This window comes from Pezoporus occidentalis, unplaced genomic scaffold (genome assembly GCF_034315485.1).
Source record: "Pezoporus occidentalis ecotype Australia unplaced genomic scaffold, CSIRO_AGI_Poc_V1 ctg160, whole genome shotgun sequence".
Lineage (NCBI taxonomy): Eukaryota > Metazoa > Chordata > Aves > Psittaciformes > Psittacidae > Pezoporus > Pezoporus occidentalis.
This window is the reverse complement of record NW_026913426.1, coordinates 401,801-423,114: the sequence shown is the minus strand read 5'-3', so window position 1 is coordinate 423,114 and position 21,314 is coordinate 401,801. Positions and strand designations below refer to the sequence as shown.

Here is a 21,314-nt window from a genome sequence, read left to right as displayed (position 1 = left end):
TTTTTCACAGTGTGACTTTAAAGTCGACTTTTTTCCCCCAATTACTTTACATGTTGGCAGCAAATTAGCTTTGAGGGAATATTGTGCACATCACAGCTCTCTGTTGATGTACTGGGGAGTCAGTTTTGGATCTTTTAGCTCAGTCAGACCAATGACTGACATTGTTCATGTCTCCGTTTCTGTAGATTTGAAAGACTTTCTTTTGACAAGGAAGGTGATGTGGAAAAAAAAGAAGCCAAAGTACATGGAATGATTGGCAAAGTGATGATATCATCAAATGTTCAAAGCCTTTGCAAATTGAAGCTTATTAGGCTGACATTTTGTCTTCTATTCACGACTAATTGGAATCATGCCTGGGTGCATGATGTGGAAGGTACTTAATACCCGAATGTTTATCATGACAAAATGACAGAAATCGATGTCAAGGGTGCTGTGGATTTCTGTTTAATGGAGAAAAACAATATATTTCAAACTGCAATTACATATCTCACAGTAATTTATATTCATATGGATGAAAGTCCTTCTGAACTATTGCAACTATTGTGAACTATTCACCCCCTAAACTATTGGCCTGATTGTGAATATTCCATTTTTAGGTTTGAAAGTTGCTGTTCAGAGTTCATAAAAACAGCACTGATGTAGTTTGAAAAAGAAAATAAAGAATGAGAGAGACAAAAACCCCTGACACAGTGTTTTTACTTGAAACGGATCTGACAAATCCCACGAAGAGTGAACTCCATCTCTTGCATGGGTGATACAATTCTTCTAAAGTTGCCTCTGACAGCTTGAATTCTTTTGTAGTCTATGCTTTCTGCTGTATTGGCATCTGTAAAATGAGTTTAGAAAAGAGAAATAGCAAGGAAAGTGGGTTTTGGAAAGGCAGCTGCTGCAAACACAGATGAGGCTGGAATATTGGAAAATAGCTGTGTTTTGTCTTGCTGTGTTTGGTATCATTGGGGATGTCTGAGCTCAAGGTGCTTACCCCTGTCCTGGGCACGTGCATGCTGTCTGGGTGGCACACATGGCCACTGTGTTGTCCTACATCTTCATCTTGGAACTTAACGAGGTTGAATTCAGATCTCGATTAAACCTCTGGTGTAACATATATATTTATTCAACAGTCAGTGAAAGATACTAGTTGTTAGCTGTAATCATCACCTGAGTGATTTCTAATGAAATACAGATTGAGCATTGCAAGTAATGTATTTAAAATTGAAAATAAATAAATAAATAAACCCCCAACACAAATCAGTGTAGTCTGGGTGCTGATAGGAATTACTGGTCATTATGGCACTGATACAGCTGCCTGTATATTACTGTAGACTCCAACAATCCTCTAACTAATAAGATGTTGACAAGCAGTAGTTTAGGGGCTGATGGTAATTATCTGTATTGCTGGAATTCTCTCAGGCGTCTGAGTCTACGCTGAGTTAGTGAAAATATGGAGTAACATATAGTTCCTGTCCCGTAACATAAGCTCATAACATAAATGTGCTTACAGGCTATTAGAAGTGGGAGCAGCAGACAGGAGGTTGAGGACCTATGATACACAACAAGGTTTATCAGTAGGTTGGCATGGTTTGAACAAGCAAGCAGAAGACGCAGCACGAGGTGGTTCCCTCAAGTGGCTCTACTAATGACATAGGGAAAATGCCTTTCCATGGTTTGTAGCATTATCAGGAACCTAAAGTATATTGGATACACGCCATGTCTGCAGTTGCTTCTATCAGAGGTTTCTTATGTGACTGAATAGAAAAGGAAGAGTGTTTGAATTTAAGAGGGAGATGAGCGCAGGAAGAACATTTTTGTCTGTTCAAAGTTTGGGAACCCTATAATGATTTACATGCTTATATAAATGCTGGTTTTCCATCTTTCAAGCTACTCTTAACAACAACTAACTGTAAGCTTTCCAAAACTCTATCTTGTATTGATTTCCTTGTAGAAAAGCAAATTTAAAGAACAATTTGTTACTGTACCATCTGATGGATACTCTTGTTGGGGAGTGGAGGGGAAGAGAATGAAACAGAACCCAAGTTGTCTATGTGCCACTGGTAATCTTAAAGAGAAAATACTTGTTTTCCTGCTAAAGTCAGTGTGTTTATGTGTGTATATGTATGAGCATATGTGTGTATGTATTATTGCCCTCTAATGGATAGAACCTGAATGGCTCAGCTTCACATGCTTATATGAGATTTCTGCAGCAAAACATTATTTTCAGGGTGTCTGATATTGCAATAAACATCTTGCAATGTTTATTCATGTCTGATACATCTTTTGTGTGTAATGTGCCTTAAGTTTGTAACATGAATTTGAAATGCAGTAGCAAGTCCTGCAGTTTAGAGTCCCACAACCTTTTCTTTGTTCCCTGCCGGTTTATTTCAGCTAAATTAGAACTGCTTAAAATTTTATTTTCTGATTTTACCATAGTGCTAAAACAACTGAATATGAACAGAAAGCACTAGATCTCTGTGCAACAGCAGCAGCAACATTTTCGTGTCAATGTTTTCTCTTCAAAAACAATTTGAAGAGAAGTAGATGAGCAGAGCTTCCTCCCCTTGCTTTATTTCATCCAAAGCTTACCCCTGTCTCAACACTCCTGCTGAGAGCTCCACATAACCAGGATCTTTCAAGCTCCTGAGATGTGGTTGGAAGAGAGAGCGAGATCTTCATCTCGTTTCTCTGTTTGACACCCTGACTGTAGTGGTTGTTCCCTGCAGCCATTTCCACCCCATCCTGCTGAGCAGCTTCCTGGCTGCTCACGTGCATGGTTTGTTTTCCAGAAAAAGTGGTGAAAGTGGGTAATGGAACATTCATAGATTAAGGCTCAAATCTTCATGAGATTTGTTATAAAGTCAAATGTTCTAGTGATGAATGGTAGAATAGCTTTTAAATATAGCTATCTTTGAAGGTAACTTTAGAATAACCTGACAAGGAAAGCTGCAGGTTAGTTGTAAATTGGATTTACAGCTGTTTGTACTGAAAGTACTCCACTTCTACATGTTTGTTATAGTGAAATCCTAACATAGTTGTATTTTTTCCTAGCAGGATTCCATTTCCATTCAGTAAATACCTTTGGGAGAATTAGATTTCAGAATTACATTTCTTTTCTCTACAGCTATAGACTATTCCTTTTCAAAATTTACAATGCCTGTGTTTGCAGTTGGATAACTATACAGTGCTGTGAACATGTAGCAGGACATCTGTTGCTAACAGCTTTCTTCATCTCCAGCTGTTGGTGCATGCAATTTCAGAGCAGCAGTGAGCATGCAACAGTTCTCTTCCTTCCCTCGAGGAGGTTCATGATGGTGGTGGTAGGCAGCACGGTTATTACATGGGAATATGGTTCCTGATAGGTACAGATTGCAACAAACCAAATATTCACAATTATGAAGTCATATAAATGAGCTGGGGAGACCAGCAACTGATTTCACAGAGCTCTGTGTTAAGGCACCTCCAATCTCTATATGTTAAGTTATTGCCATGCCCATCATATTTCTGTTTCTGATGCAATTAACGAGCTGACTCTAGGTTGGAAGAGCAGAAAGAACAGTACATTAATGAAATTCCCTTGTAATGGCTGTGTGTTCGTATGAATGACTTCTCCAAGGTGTGGTACAGCACAAGGGATGCAGTGCTTGCTTCTCATGGCCCTCCCAGGGCTGGGCTGCTTCCTTGTGCTCTACCTGCTCAGCTTGACAGCCACTTTCACAAAAGACTATTGTAGTGATCTGAGAGCTTACTCCCGGGAGCAAAGAGATTGCCTCTGGGTTTGGGGATACTACATTTTCCATTCTTGGTGAAAATAGAAAAAAAAATGCATTTAACAGAGTGATGATGGGAACTTCCTTTGCATTTATAAATATTGGTGTTTTTTTCTTCAAAACATGGTGTTTCCTAGCAATATGTTGGGTTTGTTGTTTTTTTTTTTTCTGAGAAGTGTTATTTTCCACTTACAAACAATGGCAGCCAATGTATTGTATTGTTTAGGATCAGTTGAGGAATTTTTCCAACTGTTATTTTGATGTGATGACCTTGTTCATCAGTGGATTATGAAAGCTCTGATTGTTTAGGGCACAGGAAGGGTACAATACATTACTGGGTCACATGTTCCCTTAATGCATGCACATTTTGATGGCAGTAGTAATAGCACCATTAAAGAACAAAAGGTAGCAGGCATAGTAGCTCTGTATCTGGCCAATCCCCTCAAATTACCATAAATATTTGAGCAATCTGAATAGTTTTGGACTCTAGTAAAGCTTTCCTGTTTTTATCTGGCACTGAAGGAATATGGAATAAAGTATTCATTTAACAAAGTATAAAAATATGTATGCTATGCAGTTATAATCATGTGTCATTAATCAGAAAATACTGCAGAAACTCTGACAAATTAAAAACACAAGGATGTGTCTGCAAGGGCTTTTTCAGTCATTAAAAAGCTGCTTCACCTCTCAGGCAAACTATTTAATGGCAACTTCTTGCTCAGTGTACTGACATCTTCAAAGGCTCTGACATCTGTCGGCCTTTGAACTACCATTAAAAAATATTATCCCATTTCCATTCTTTTATGCCCATTTTTTTAATTATAGCCCTTCTTTCAAGTTGGGAACATGGTTGGTTTAAATGATGCTGTCCTTTCGTTTTCAGCCACCCAGCTGCGGTTTGAATAAATTGATGTAGAATCAAAGGCGGGACTTTAAAGGGAAAAGGTTTGATGGACTTGGACTCCGAACCAGATGAGGTTTTATGATGAAAAGGGTTTAATCCCAGCACAGGCATCGCTTCTATCAGTCGAGCAGTACAAAGCGATTCATATATATAGGTTCACGAGAAATGATCTTTTTTTTTTTTTTTTTTAAACAGCACAGATCTCTTCAGGACTTGCAAATGTGGCATTAGCTAATATTCAGAGAGCTGATTTCCTTTCATCCACCAGAAGCTTATGATTATAGTACAGTTCTCGAATTGGAAATGAGAGCTGCAACACAGGTTTAAAGCTCTGCTGTCTGATTTGTATTCAATATACATGTCACTGCGGGACAAGCTAGTCTAGGCCGAGCTGGTTCAATAAAGGGAAAAACAGTTTCAGCATCTGAGATTCGGGGGGGCATGGGAGAAGGTACCAGTTAATTCTTACCTGTGCTACCCAAGTATCGCGGTGGATACTTAGTAGATTGCTATCGTTTCTAAAGCTGTGCAAACAAAACCTTGTGATAACGTTTCTTTGGCATCTTTTTCATCTGAGGCTGAGAGAAAATGCGCAGCATTAATCAATAATGGCTTCTAATGCAGTCATTTATATGGAAGGCAATGTTTGTTTTTTAGTGCATGAGTTTCAAGGAGGTTTAGCAGAGACTGCCTTGCTATTCCTTTATAGCAATAGCTTTCCTTACTGTGGTAATTAGGCATGCAGAGGGAGAAAGCTGAAATCTCTGCCTCAAAAAGGCATCAGATGCCATTTGTCAAAAATGCCGCCTCATGGTACGCAAGAAATAATCTAACAGTTCCCTGATCTTTGTGCTTCATGTTAGTAGAAATGTGGTACACAGTCATGATTCCTTACTTCTACACAGTAAGATCGTGTCCTTCAAAACAGTGATACTTGCCACTAAAGTAAAAGCAGTAGGTTTCAAACTTTGTGTCCTATAACTTATGTCCTCTGAAAAGACTGTTCTTCATTGTTGTACCAAAAGGAGACTACTCCACTTGGTGCTCTGCCTCTAGTCAACGGTTTCTCCTTCAAGCCCTTCCCACAACTGTTGTTCCTTGCCAGAGTATTCCGTTTAGGGATAATACATTGTTCCTAATTTCCAAATGCATTTTGGGGGGGGATTGGGGTTGTTTTGTTTTTTTTGGCAGGGTGTGAGTAGTAAATATAAACTGGGACCCATATAAATGGATATACATATAATGGGTTATTTTATTTTACTCTTATTTCATAGAATTTGCACGTTTAGTGTGTTTAGATTTTACATTTAAACTAAATATTTATTCAAAGTGCACAGTAGATTCAAAACAGTTGCATAAATAAATCTGAAGAAATTCCTGCCCCAGGATGCAGTGGCCTATTTGTCATTCAGAAAATGAAGTGGCATCAACTGCATTCAAGGACAAACCCAAGAAGGATGAAAAGGCTAGAGATCAATGTAAAGGTGCCAGAAGAAGATACTGAGCCAAAAAAAAAAAACCCACCCTACTCTATTCCAAGAAAAGAAATGTTATGCACACAGTTTTCATTTATTTTGTACAGATCATCCTCTGATCTTGTCTTTCTGAACTAGCAGCTGTGGAGTTTGATGCTTCCAAAAGGTCTCTGAACTTGGAAGAGCCACTGTCAAGATGATGGGAATAGTGCAACCAGCACTGGAGGATGAAGGTGCAGAAAGGGAGACTAGAAATGGTGTCAGCTCTATGTGTGTGACAATAGGTGCCATAATCTGATGCCTTTGCCTCCAGCCTAACAGCCAGGTTAGGCTAAAGGCTTCCTTCTCTAGGATTTTCATCCTTGGATGGAGGTGACTAATTTATCTGATTTGATATAAGGATTGGTACTAAAGGTAGTCAATCAGAATATGCTTCTTCCAATTAGGAGCTGATTTCAAAAAGGAGAAAGTCAAAAGTTGTGTGTCTGTGTAATTCTGCATCTTCTTTGGGTAAGCAGTTAATGTACACATAGCAATGTACCACAACTGATTTATTAACAGAAATATTGCAACCATTGTTCCTGCCTTGCAGAAATGAGGCTTCTTTTGAAAGTTAGAAAGTGATTATTTCTTTAAAGTCTAAACCTGCAAATGACACCATTTTTATTTCTGTACCTGCTGGATTTCAGGATTTCTGCTCACACATGTTCCATTCAGGAGACAGGGAATGAGGACTTCATGTTTGGTTAAAAACTGTCATCTTTGAAGTAGCAGCATGATGTCAGTAATGAGAGAGTTTCCTGGTGTATTAGGTTCTTTAGTAGAGCAGAACAGTACCCACACGCTAATGCATTTAAGTCATCTTTAGTCATCAGCACAGAGAATAACAGCATCAGGTGCCTTAGTTGGCTTCCTGTGGTTATCTGGAGTTCTGAAAAATTCTCTCTATTTCACCTTGATTAACAGTCAGGGCAGAGCTTGAGCAGTAGCATGAATTTCAGTCTTCCTTAAGTCCCTCAACTGTCTATTGAGGACATAGTCATGGCAGATGACTTGAGCAGGAGTCATTTGGATGCATTAAACAAATGGGGTTTTGTTTTAGCAATTCTACTTACAGTGAAGACTTTTCATTAGTTGACAGGCAAAGACATTTCTCATAGACAATACAGCCTGTACCTCTTCTGGGGACAAATTAGGAATTATAATACATTTAATTTTGCTGCCTCATAGAGATGAATGTCTGTAGTAATCCTTAAATCTGTAATACATCATGTCTGTATTTAAGTCAGTATTACATGTTGTTCAGGAAATGTTAATGCTTTTAAATTTAATACATGGAAAATTTAAATGCAAATGTTTTTTAAAAGCTTTGATTTAGGGGGTGCTGGACACAGAAACGCTCTCAGATTGATGGGTATTTCTTCCCATCCACTGCACAGATTTTTAGCCTCCATTTCTGTAATCCACTGCAGAAAGTCCTTCCTTAAATAGCAGTTGCTTTTCTTCACTTACAGAACAAGCTTTGGTCCAGTGTTATTTCAGAATTGAACATATCTTAACATTCATCCAAAAGGAGTATTTTCATTTCATATTCTGAACTACAAAAAATAAAGCTACAGTTTTCATAAAGGAAAGCAGGGAAGACTAAACATGTATTCCTTGTAATTTTCATCAATCATCATTTAGGGATAGGTTGTTACGGTTTTATGATACAGTAAACCTGGCTTTGGATATAGACTAATATTTATTTTTATTTAGCCATTCCATATTTTATCTATATTCTGCTTTCAAAAGTCACTGTATTAAGCAGGCATTTATGGCTGACTTTTTCTTATCTCCATTACATGGAAGTTCCATTAGTGCAATTATGTGGATTGTTAGGTGTCAGTTGAATGTCTCCATTGAATTTCTTAGTAGAACGACAGAAGGAAATGTCTCCTCACCCCTAGTCCTTTCTAGGTAGGTCTCTTAGCATTCTAATTCAAATCTCTTTGTTTGTACAAAGAAAATTATAGCTGTAAACATCTCTTTAATCAGAGAGATGGAAGGCTGGATGGTTTCATTTTTGACTATTTCAAAGCAAATACAGTAAATCAGGTAATAAGAAACTGTTCTGGAGCTGTATTCTAGGCAAGAGGGCCAAGTCTTTTACAGGTCTTAGAAGTGTTAAATGGAAAATGTATTTACATTTATCTCCATTTCAATTTGGCAAGTCATCCTTTCACTTTCCAGTGCACTGTATTGTTTAGTTACACATGTAGGCTTGAGGTTCTTCTGTTTGACTAAAAGTCGCTTTGTTAAGAAGGCCGTGACAATAACCAACCTACATGAAGTTCTGCTTTCTAGCTGCTGTTAACTAAATTGGAATCAAATGGACTTATGTAAATTAAGAAATCAAAATAAGCTCTGCTAATTTGAAGTTCTTTGTGGAGCTGTTCACATGGATGTCTGATTTTCTTTCTCCCCCTCTCTCCGCCCCTTCATTTTTTTTAAAGCCCAGTTTGTAGCTTAAATGTCATTTACATTAACTGGGATTTAAGCAGCTAACTGGCAGCTTTGAAAGTCCAGATCTCTTTAGGTGCACTCCTTTTGGAAAAAAAATGATCAAAATGTCTGTTTTCCTTAATGGTACTGCACACCATGAAAATTTGCTGCCCCTTTCTGGCATGTAGGCAGAGATGTAGGAACAAGGATTGTGCCAGGTTTTTCTGTGTAACTTGCATTTTGATACCTGTGTCTTGTGTGTTTCTTTTTAGCTTTCAGAAATACATATGGCAAAGTTAGTGTTTGTAGCAGTACAAAAGAATTCCTAAATTTGCTATTATTCCCTGCCCATGGCAGGGGTGTTTGGAATTAGATTATCTTTAAGATCCCTTCCAACCCAAACCATACCATGATTCTAGTATTCTACAGCTTGATTTCTAAACTCTGAACATTTGATTTATGCATGTATTAATAACTTCATCCCATCACTGCAGTGTAGTTATATAGAGGGTAAAGATCTCTTCTAGTTCAGAAGTTAGATATTATCACCAGTGTTATGGACAGAATTTTTTCCCTCAAGAATAAGAACACTTAAGTATGCACAAAATACTGCATAAGCTACAATAAAATGCATCTGAGTATTGAAGCTTCAGCTTTGCTGATATTTAAGTGTTTCTGGTAAGTACTAGACTACTGATCAGGATTACTTCTAATTATGGCTGTGCTAGCAAAGCTCCTGTACTTCCATGATTTCCTCTGGAAGAGCCTGCACAGCCCTGTGCTTTTTGGAAGGGCTCTTGAGTGAGGTGAGACCAACCTGTTGGTCCTTGAACTGTTGCTCATTTTCACTTCATTTCACACCATTTCATTTATCTGCTCCTTTAATTACCATATTTATGGGCCTATGTGTTCTTACCCAAAAGGCATTTAAATTTGACAGTGTAATGTATGGTGCTGTGAGAGCTAAATAGCTGTTTATTACTTATCCCTGTTAAGTTGTGCTCTGCCACATCATTACCCATGTGATAATGTGTGTGACATTTGTAGAGGTTTCCTTTGCAAATCAAATCTATCTTTTCAGGGATTTGTAATATCAACAGATTGCTGATTTTACCAGCAATTGGATTCTAAATTCTTAACATATTTCAATTGAAATTAATATGGTACAGGAAATATTTTTAGTATAGTTGGTTAAAATGGTCATAATAAAGTTAATTACAAAGCTTTATTTAAAGATGACAAGAAGCTTGAGCTATTAAATTTCAATGACTCTTGCTAATTCATAAATCTTTTAAAGTCCTGTTTGAGGTGTGATATCTCTTCAGGTTTAGGTTGTAGCTTAAACAGAAAAATTCCTCTTTCAGCACTGCTGTGTGTCCTTTTTATCTTTGTTGTTTTAAAACGGAGCTACAAATAGAGCTGTCAATGGGCTGAACTGGCCAGTTGAAATTCATCTGGCATGGAGAAAACAGGTATACTGGGCCCAGTGGGTCCAGGTGGGTAGGACACTCTGTGGACAAAAGTATCTGAGAGCTCTTAGGACTGCCTGGCCCTTGGTCCTGTGCTTGGTTGCCTAACTCATATGTTTTAAGGGTAAAAATCACTGTGATAGTTCCCTTAGACCACAATGAGATCAAGTGCCAGCCCAATTGTTGTGACTTGCCAAATTTGCAGTAGTAAGATTTCTTAATATAAACCAATTTTGTTTTAAACAGAAATCAGTATTACACATCTTTGAAGTTCTTACAGCTGTATTTTTTTCTAAGCATCAAGCTGCAAAAAAATAATGTTTGTTTACTTTTTAGGACTCATTGCTTATTTTTGTGATGGTGGAGAAACTTGTATTATCTGTTTCTCAGCACTTTATAAAGCTTTGTTTATTAGTAAGTAAGCTAAACTAGTTCAGTTTCCCACTTTCAACAGATAATCCCTTCTGAGGTATTTTACCACCAGTTGCTGTGTGACTGGGATGGGATATTCATCCACCTCTTCTGGGACATTGCACTGATCATGGGTTAAAAGGGAGTCATTGTCACCACTGGCTCACTGGGTGCTTCTACTTTGTTCCTCATTTTCCTTTTAATTCTCCATCATCAAAGCAAGGTTTGTTTTTACTTCAGACTTCCTTTCCCTTGACTGGACTGATCTCCTTTCAAAAATAATCCACTACCCAATAACAAATGTTATGTGTACCTCATCCATCTCTGTCACATCACACCAGCAAAACAGGACACAAAGGAACAAATCTCCCTTTCAGAAGGGTTCAGCTGATGGTTTCACATTGTGCTCTCTTCAAATGCATGCACTGATTTTAATGCTCTTCCAGTTGAGAAAATGCTGACATGAGTATTGGCACAGGGAGGCAGATGCTAGGTATCAGGGGTTCAAATGGGGCTGTTACTTACAGTCTAATATTTTAGGTTATTATCCTAGAAAGTATCATTGTGATCATCTGAACCCAACAGTTCATGTCTGAGTGAAGTCCATGGAATTGCTCAGAGGTTTTGGGTGGCTTCCTTGGGTGTTTTAAATGTTACACACAAGCAAAATTAAACACACCAAATTGAGACTTACACAGTCATCTGCAACTGCAGCCAAGACAGCCCAACATGGAAAACTTTTGAAACTCTGTTTGAAGGGTTGTCATGATCCACTTGAGCAATGCAGTGGTCTTTAAAGCGATGCCCTGTTTCAGCGGCCTGAGTACACTCAGCAGTGAAGGGTTATTGCAACTTCATCTGCTGGAAGATGTTAGTCACTGTACAAACTGCTGAAGCAACACCTAAATGACTAGATCTGAGCCTCAGGGAATAAGTTGACTTGGATTTGATTTTAACTCTGCATTGCTTGTTTTTGTGACTTTAAAATGCCCTCAACACTGAAGCTGAATGCAATGATGGGTGGATGTGGTTTGGTGTGTAATGCACTGAGACGGTGGAGTCCATGTATTCCACCACTGTGGGTCTAAAAGATGCAGTCATACTCCAGCCTCTTCCTTAGAAACTGATCCAAGTAACTACTTGATTGGGTTGAAGTAGGAGCTCCTGAAAAATAAAGGGAAGATTTATCTTTATTGTTTTTAATTAGACTGTAGTCATTGGGCCCTTTTCTCATCTCTGTTGCCTGTAACTGTAGCAAAGCTTCAGCCATCAGCACCAGATTTTAATTGAAACTTTTTGCCAACTTTATATTTTCTTATGCAATTTACTTTTTAAAATTAAGAGCACATGTTTTCCTTCCAAATAACATGCAGTACATTTTTTGGCATTTTAAATAGGCCAAAGTGAGTGAGCAACCTTCTTTTTTTCTTTCAAGTCTATTTTTTCCCTACAGGCAAATTGCTGTGGGCTTATGACCCACCCTTTTTATGACACTATTTCAGCACAGATATTCTTAGTTAGAATTCTGAGTTATTCCTTTGAAACAGAAATAGAAATCACCATATCAGCTAGCAGTTTCTTCAGCCATGGGGCTGTCATACGTGCACACACAGACAAGTATGCCATATAAGTTCATATGCAAACACTATCCTGTCACAGAGTTTACATATTTGTATTTTTGTTTCATTTAGGATACACTGTGAATTAGTGTTTTCTTTCTATTTGCTTTCCTATATGTGAATTAAGAGCCATTTTACAAGATGATTTCTTGTTTGGGGTATGCTGCCTTGGAAAAAATCACAGAATAGTTAGGGTTGGAAAGGACCTTGAGATCATCAAGTTCCAACCCCTCTGCCATGGGCAGGGACACCTCACACTAAACCATATCACCCAAGGCTCTGTCCAGCCTGGCTTTGAACACTGCCAGGGATGGAGCATTCACAACCTCCCTGGGCAGCCCATTCCAGTGCCTCACCACCCTAACAGGAAAGAACTTCTTGCTTATATCCAATCTAGACTTCCCCTGTTTAAGTTTTAACCCGTTACCCCTTGTCTTATCACTACAGTCCCTAATGAAGAGTCCCTCCCCAGCATCCCTATAGGCCCCCTTCAGATACTGGAAGGCTGCTATGAGGTCTCCACGCAGCTTCTCTTCTCCAGGCTGAACAGCCCCAACTTCCTCAGCCTGTCTTCATATGGGAGGTGCTCCAGTCCCCTGATCATCCTCGTGGCCCTCCTCTGGACTCGTTCCAGCAGTTCCATGTCCTTTTTATGTTGAGGACACCAGAACTGCACACAATACTCCCAAGTGAGGTCTCATGAGAGCAGAGTAGAGGGGCAGGATCACCTCCTTCGACCTGCTGGTCACGCTCCTTTTGATGCAGCCCAGGATCCGGTTGCTTTCTGGGCTGCAAGCACACACTGAAGCCGGCTCATGTTCATTTTCTCATCAACCAACACCCCCAAGTCCTTCTCCGCAGGGCTGCTCTGAATCTCTTCTCTGCCCAACCTGTAGCTGTGCCTGGGATTGCTCTGACCCAGGTGTAGGATCTTGCACTTGTCATGGTTAAACTTCATGAGGTTGGCATCAGCCCACCTCACAAGCGTGTCAAGGTCCCTCTGGATGGCATTCCTTCCCTCCAGGATATCAACCGAACCACACAGCTTGGTGTCATCGGCAAACTTGCTGAGGGCACGCTCAATCCCATTGTCCATGGCAGCGATGAAGATGTTGAAGAAGACTGGTCCCGACACTGATCCCTGAGGGACACCACTTGTTACTGGTCTCCAGCCGGACATGGAGCCATTGACCACAAGCCTTTGCGTGTGGCCATCCAGCCAGTTGTTTATCCACCGAGTGGTCCATCCATCAAATTGATGTCGCTCCAATTTAGAGACACGGATGTCGTGTGGGACAGTGTCGAACGCTTTGCACAAGTCCAGGTAGATGCCATCAACTGCTCTACCCCTGTCCATCAGTTCTGTAGCCCCATCATAGAAGGCCACCAAATTGGTTAGGCAGGATTTGCCCTTAGTGAAGCCATGCTGGCTGTCACCAAGCACCTTGTTGATTTTCGTGTGCCTTAGCATGCCTTCCAGGAGAATCTGCTCCAAGATTTTGCCAGGCACAGAGGTGAGACTGACTGCTCTGTAATTCCCTGGGTCATCCATTTTCCCCTTCTTGAAAGTGGGGGTTATATTTCCCTTTTTCCGGTCGCTGGGAACTTTACCTGACTGCCATGATTTTTCAAATATGATGGACAGTGGCTTAGCAACTTCGTTCACCAGCTCCTTCAGGAGCCGTGGAAGGATTTCATCAGGTCCCATGGACTTGTGCACGTTCAGGTTCTTAAGATGGTCTCGAACCAGATCCTCACCTAAATGGCTGTGCCATGGAATTGCTGTGAACACCTGCATTCTTGGTAAAAAAGATACAAATCTCTTATTTCATTTACTCGTATGTATACAACCAAAATAAATATTACGACATTTTGATCCATAAAAGGCAGTAAGGAGCAATAACATTTTGGATCTGTTGTACATTATGAAGTCTTCATTTCTTATGCTTAAGCCTTATGTTTAGCACTAGAATGAGTTGCTCTGGTAGAGCGTTTAAGATGTATATTTCTCAAACTAGCTTTTGTACTCAGTTTGTTGTTTGGACCATGCAAACAATTTGGGAGGCCTGGTTCACAAACATAATGCTCAGCAGCCAGGAAAAGGCTTTAAGAAACCAACAGTGAGAAGGAGAACTCAGTTTTACAAAGAACCCAAGCAAGCATCATGCCTTCAGATCTCAAGCATGAGAAGTGAGATTTTGTAATTGCTTCTTTTGTTTTTCCACAGAATCATTAGGAACAGACAGCTGCTCTCAAGTTTTATATTTCATGGATTTTTCACAACTGAGGATTATGTCATCTTGGGTTGTTTTTTTTCCTAGTAATGCTAATTTGCCTACATTTAAATCTAATAATAGTTTATTAAACCTGGCATGTGGCAAAGCAGAATCTTAGTGATGGAAAGTTTGGGATTCGTTTCCATTAGCAGTTTGAAGATATCCATGTCATACAAAGTTGTCTTATGCAGCAAGTTGTTCGGTTGTAAGCTGCTTCTGCCAGAGACTTTGTTTATGGGAAAAAGTAATCTGGCTGTGAGAACTAGACTTATTTCAAAGTAATGGACAAGAACTATGTCTCTGATCCCCAATATAAGCTTTTTCCAGTCACTTTGGAGAGATTAGATGTCTCTTAACATCATCTTACTAGCAGTGAAGTTGCTCCAAAAGGACTCCTTTAATCATATTAGTTTCACTGCCATCACCCCGTCTTCAGATTCTTTCTTCTTTCCTAATAGAACCAAATCTCCTTTTGCCATCTATGAGGTCCAACATTAATGCTCCTTTGCATGTTAATTACTGTTACTTTACCCTACTTCAGCCCACTAGCTATTTACTCCCATTTTGAATCCAAAGACTTGGAGCTGTTACTTTTTCCACGTGGCAGTAGAAAATGCTATATTGTGCTATTTGGCTTTTCTAACAGCTTTGTATAAGAGCTATTGATTATAGAACAAAGTAAAGGAGAAAGATGGAACAGTTGAGTTAAGAATTCACATCTCTATGGCTTGTAATATGATTTATGAATGAATTTTCCCTGTATTATAAGAAATTAGCCTTAGCTCCATATCCTATATATTTAATCAAACTTTTTAGGAAAAAAATACCTCAGTTTAACTTATACAGGGAGAAACAAAGTTTAAGAAGTTTTTTGTTTTAAAAAGAAGGAATAAAAACCAAAGGAAAGCAGTGGTGGAGGAGGAATGAGTTCTCCAAAAGAGCGCTCTCAGATGAGAATATAGTTGTTACTGTTCCAGGCAGGACTTGAGTTGGAGCATTTATTAAAAAAGCCAAAGTCTATGTATGTCTGGTAAGAACTTGGACTGTATCATCCCATAGAAACTGGAGTTATTAACTCCGTTGACTTAGTATTGCTTAGGTTTAGTGAAAGCTAGTTAGGCTGTCCTTTTATGCTCTTGAGATTAAATCATTTTCTGAAAGAATTACAAAAGTACATTGTAGATTATAATTACAAACTAAAATGCACTTTACATTTTTAGTCTGTATACAGATTTAATAAAACAATTAAACATATGTAGGGGAAAAGATCAGGAAAGGAAGGAAAGGATCTAGTGCAGATTACACTATATGAAACATATGTTTGAGATAATGCTGATAGAGTTGAAATATGTGGCCTGTGTTATACTTCTGTATACAAATGATGTGCTCATTCCATCTCCACGCATGCACACACACAATTTTACCTTTGACATAGTAGGGAATAATGCCAGTGAGTAATTAGGAAAGCATGGAAGCAAAAGTCAGTCCTGTGCTAAGTTTCTGAGATGGTTGATATTATTTAATACATATTACAGCTGTGATAGTTGAAGGACACAGCTGAAGGTTTGAGGGGAATCAACATGTCTTTTATTACACCATAGAGTTCAAATAGTTGGAAAAAACTAGGCAGACTTTCAAGCCTCGATTTTCCTCTCTCAGATCACAGTATTTATAACAATCTGTCTTGGGATATTAATATACAAGGCGATATATCTGATAGTCGTTCACTTCCCAACTTTGGCCAGAAATGAATGTTTCTTTTTCAAAGCTTTGCAGTAATGTGGTTCTCAGAGACTGCAAATAGGTGGTTTAGCTGGATACAGGTAGTATATTAAAAATGTCTGAAGAGGAAAAATAGGAGTTGGAGAGATCAGGGCTCTAGAATCAGTAACTGACATTCCAGGGCAATGGGATCTTTAAACATACAGTAATTTTCATCGGACTTTCTTGTGAAACCTTTAATAAACTGGAGCTGAGTTGCCTACCTTTGTTTGCTAGAACATCAGTCTCTCATCTCTATATTGTCACATCCTTTAGGAAGGAATTCCAGGGAGCTGCAAAGTTGCTTGTGAAGCAGGGAGGGAAAGGGGAGAATGCTGTGTGAGGCTTTTAGGGAAGATGCTCATTTTCCTAATTTATGAATGAAAACATACATGTGCTTGCAACATCACACATTCCACTTACTTGTACGGGCATCTGCAACGTCCAGATGCAATGCTCTTATACTGCATTTGAGAAGCTACAGAAGACATACACTTAGAAAAGTGACCAATAAGAGTTACTTGGAAGTGTAAATCTAAAGTAATAAATGTATACTCTACTGCTACTGCACAGCAGCAATGTGTATTCTATATAATCCAGGAGTAACACAGCTTTACTGGAGATAGATTTCATTCTTCGCCCTCCTGAGGTCCCCCATGGAAGGCAGGCAGTGAGATACTGTTCTGCTGCCGCTCCACCGCTCTGCCTTCTGCATCCCACAACATAGTTTGCTCCGAAGAACTGAAAGGTAATGTCAGAGGGTCGTAGATTCTGAAGTCTGTCTCTTGCATTTTGAAGGTTGGGCATCTTATCTATATTGTGTTTGCAGAGATTGAATGGTTCCCTGCACTGGTCCATGTCATCCTCTCAGCGTGGTCTGGTTCCTCACCCAGAGGAGGACGTTCTTTGATACAAATCCTTGTGTACATTATGATGAAATACAGTCTATAATCTGTAGCAATGATTGATGATACGCTGGTATCTTATTAGAAGTCAGCAGGTCATTTCTTAAGGGAAAAAAAAAAAACATGGTTAGGGTTAGGACATTACATAACAGACAGTATATGTAGTGATTATATGCCACAAACTATGGGGCACCTCCTCCAAAAAGGTAGATCTTGCTCCATGTATGCTTTAGGCAGGGAGGGTCTGTATTCATCTGCATGTATGAAGAGAAGGGGAAGAGCAGTAAGAGAAGCCAAGAAAAAGGATAGAGAATCCTTTGAGTCTGCTCCCTACCCCAGCTGACAGCCTGAGAAAATCAAGTGGGTTTGGTTTTGTAGGTGTGGGGTTTTTTTACACTTTGTTTCTTCTTTATTTCAGGTTATCTGTGATATGGAGAACCAAATCCACAAACTGAAGGAAGAGCTTATTCAGGTGAACACTCAGCGGAAGCAGCAGCTGCTGGAGCTGGGCCACCAGTGGGAAGAGGAGAAGCAGAGGGCAGCTCGAGACCATGAGGTGGTACTGAACAAGTTGAAAGTGGAGGCAGAAAAAAATATGTTAGACCTGAAAAGGATACATACAGCAGAAACGGAGAAGGCTTTAGATAAGGTGAGAGGTTCATATAGCTTTGCTTCTTGTGGTCTGGCCAAAGGGGAGGAATCACACCAAAAGGCAGACAAGTGAAGTTTCACTGAGGAAAACTGTTTAGAGGTCACCTGAGTTGGAAGAACAGACGTGTACTTTAGATCTGATATTGGATGCCACAAGCATGGCTTCTCCGTGCCTGTGAAGGGCAGCAGTGGCTGCTGTATCTGTTCTCCCTGTGAGCAGAGCTGGGGCAGCACCTTCAAGCCATGGGGAGTGTGGAACAGGAACGACCACAGCACTTGGGAGATTGAAAAATCCACATGATTTCAAAGGCAAAGCCAGCCAAGGACTAGGCTGGTTACTTTTCCTTTGCTGGAATAGATGGAGTAGAAAGGGCAGTTCCATCTAACCAAGCTTTTTCCCCCCTTAAAAAGAGGGAAAGTTCTTACGGAGGAAAAATTTCAGGCAAGGAAACTGGGAGATGGTAACAATGGTTGGTCTACTTCTGCCTGTGTGCATGGGGTGAGCAAGGCCTCTGTGAAAGGCTTGAGAATAGAGATTAATGTTACATCAGATAACAAATATATCAAGGCTTCCCTGTGCACTGGGGTCGCTGAATGCACATCACCTTGTTGTACTGGGGTCTGAATTGAAGTATTTCCCTGCGTTCAGGATGATATGAACTAAACCATGTGAGTTTTCTTTCAAAAGCTAAACTAAAAAAAACCCTTACTTAATATTTATAGTAGATACTGTGTATATGTAAGCAGATAGTCGTTGAGGTATCTTTTATATGCATTAATGTAATAAATAATACATTTTGTTGCAAAGCGAAATACAGTGGCACAAATTAACAATCCACATAGAGTGTTTGAACAGCCTTTGTGAAAGTGACATTTCATTTACCTGCGTCAGGTTCTTGGTCTGTAATTTTAAGCAGCGTTTGGAGGATTATGTTGGAAATCAGCCAGCCTGAAGCCATTAAAATGGCTGTGATCAACAATTCACAATCTTTTCTGAATGTAAGGAAAGCTCCGCTTGGCATAATTATTTAAAGCCAAGGTCACAGAAAGTATTTAAACCTTTGAAATTCATCATTAAAGGATTAATTTTAACTCAGGAAGACATTGTCATTTTTGCTTAAAAATGGAATTTGAATCTCAATTCTTTTCTTTCTTTGATCTTTTTTTACATGTGTAGTATAGCAAAAGAAAAGTTAACTTCTTTACATCCTCAAATTAAAGTTACAAATAATCCTTCATGCGGCAATATCTTTAATAGTCTTGAATTGTCAGTTCTGTCAGAAATACTATTTTTTTTAATTTGGTGGATTTTTTCCTATTTTTCCAAAGAAATTGCTAATTTGAAGCTATATTAGCTTCTATTGAATTATTTTTTATTATTTAACCTACTTCCCTATTTTTACTTCTAATGAGAAGAGCACATGTTGAGTAAAAGAGAAGAGGAGGGGGAAAAGGTACCTCTGATGGAAAGTCTCTCACAGACACGTGAAAATACCCTGCAGTACCTTCAAATCTTCATTTACCCTTCTGTTTCATTTCTGTCTTCCATATGTAGAGCTGTGGAAATTGGCTGCAAAGTCCAAAAGTCAAAGTAGCTTAGAGAGCAAGCTCCATTTACAGCTCAAAAGTTACAGTTTCAGCTAACCTAGTTCAAATCTTGATCCTATTAAAGTCCACAGCACTCAGATAAAATCTCCTTCATCAAAGGAAGGGGGGAAAAAAGCATCTTATTTGCAGCATGAGTCTTGTTTTTAAAAGTCTTTTTATTTTTCTAGTGAATCTTCTTGTCCTGAAATTTAAGATAATCTGGGAGAAAAAATTCTCCTCTGAATTTACTTTTTTCCCTTGCCAATTCTTTAAAGATTGCTTAAAAATCCAAGGGGAAGCTGAATTTCACTGTTACGGTTGGAACATCTGACTGTCCATATTTTCTGAAGGTCAGGCCATTCCCAAGTGAAGGATCTCATCCTTGTGGTCTGTTTTGTGAGTTAGAACAGTGATTTCTGTGTGGTTTGCTTTGTGTAATTGTGCACTGTTGTTCACATGAACATGATCAAATAGAAATGAAATGGCTGGCACTTAAGTGAAAGGTAAAAATGAGTAGAAGGAGATACAGAATCCCGATGGCATTGCCCTCCCCATATCCCTGCTCCAGTGGGGATGTGAAGGGGGAGAAGGGAGCAGAGATAGAGGAAAAATTTTCATTGCAAGCACACTGGACACTTAAATAGTTGTTGGTAGTTGTAGACAGCTTTTCAGTCTTAGGGACACATAATTTACTGAGGTCTTTAGTTTTTTCTTGCTTAAAAAATCTCAGCTTTAAAGGTAGTACATTGTCTATTGTAGTGTGCATTTGATTTTGTTAGTGATTCCAGCATATAATGCTAGAAAGTTGTTCAATAACCATACTACAGTAATGTTTTTGAACCTGTGATTTTAAAAGCAAGTATCTTTTGACAGTTGCTGCATCGCCCAGTCCCTAGGGAATGATAAGTGGGAAGGATGTAGAGAAATCAGGAGTGAAGTTAAGCCAGGTGCTGTGGAAAAAAAATATCCCAAACAAAACCAGGATACCTGGAAAGAAGAGAGGGGTGGGAGGAAGGTGTTTTAAGATTTGGTTTCATCCCTCACTATCCTGCTGATTTGATTGGTAATAAGTTAAACCGATTTCCCCAAGCCGAGTCTGGTTTGCTTGTGACACCTCCCTCTAGCTGCTCTGCTCTTGCTGGGGCAGGGCAGGAATTCATCTTCATCCTTGATTTTTGCTGGATCAGGTGCTGTGGCCCAGTCACATGTAATCATCTTATTGCTCACCTTTTGAGATGTAACATGGTAGTTATATTAGAACACATACCTACCTTCTCGGGTAAGGATAACAAATGTTAATGTCCTTAAGGTCGGGTAAGCCATGCTGGACATAAATGAGACAAAGCTGATAGCATGGAGAAATTGAAACTGCACTTACCATGGTCTGAGGACTTCAGTACTTCCATAATATCTGTTATCTGTCTCTAACATAAAAATGACTTCAGAATAGCTCCAATTTATTTCTTGACTATTAGTTCAGAAATCTTAAATATCATTTCAGAAGCAGACTTGTATTCAAGCATAATGATTTTGATTTACATTTAAAGAATAGATTTAATTCACTTGCACTGCATGGTATCAAATGTTTATCACATTTTCTGATGTGATGGTAATTTTATTTCTTTTATTTGACTCTATATCTCATTATAATGAAACAAAACATACACTGTTAAAGAAATAAACATATCAGGGTATGCAGAGTACTGTAGTTGGATTCCACTAATGACTGATTTCAGCAGGAGGCAGGTGTGTTGTACGTTGCATCAGCAGCACTTACGGCACAAACGCGAATCAGCCAGGTGTAATGGACTGCACAGAGCTGATGAGCATTTTCAGGTTTGCCAGAAATTGCTAAAAGCAAGAGACAAACTGCGTTTCTAACTGTGTGCAGATGTGAGGCTTGGCTAACACCACTGTTTGTAATGTTCAACTGTGATATTTTCTTGGCAAAGAAGATGAGTGTTCAGAAAGCACAACCGGAGCAGATCAGTAGACATGCTAACGATGCTCC

The 21,314-nt window shown here is 39.2% G+C and overlaps 1 protein-coding gene across 6 annotated transcripts in view; it reads left to right on the top strand.

The window, feature by feature from the left end:
* CEP112 (centrosomal protein 112) overlaps nt 1–21,314 on the top strand; it is a 185,042-nt gene that overhangs the window by 82,669 nt on the left and 81,059 nt on the right. For all 6 annotated transcript variants that reach the window (XR_009963570.1, XR_009963571.1, XM_062612575.1 and 3 more), the window contains exon 21: nt 17,484–17,714. Coding sequence is in view for 4 of the 6 variants with exons in the window: in XM_062612575.1 (XP_062468559.1) it covers nt 17,484–17,714 (231 nt within the window). In the remaining 2 variants the exon portion in view is untranslated. The remainder of the gene's footprint in view (nt 1–17,483; nt 17,715–21,314) is intronic.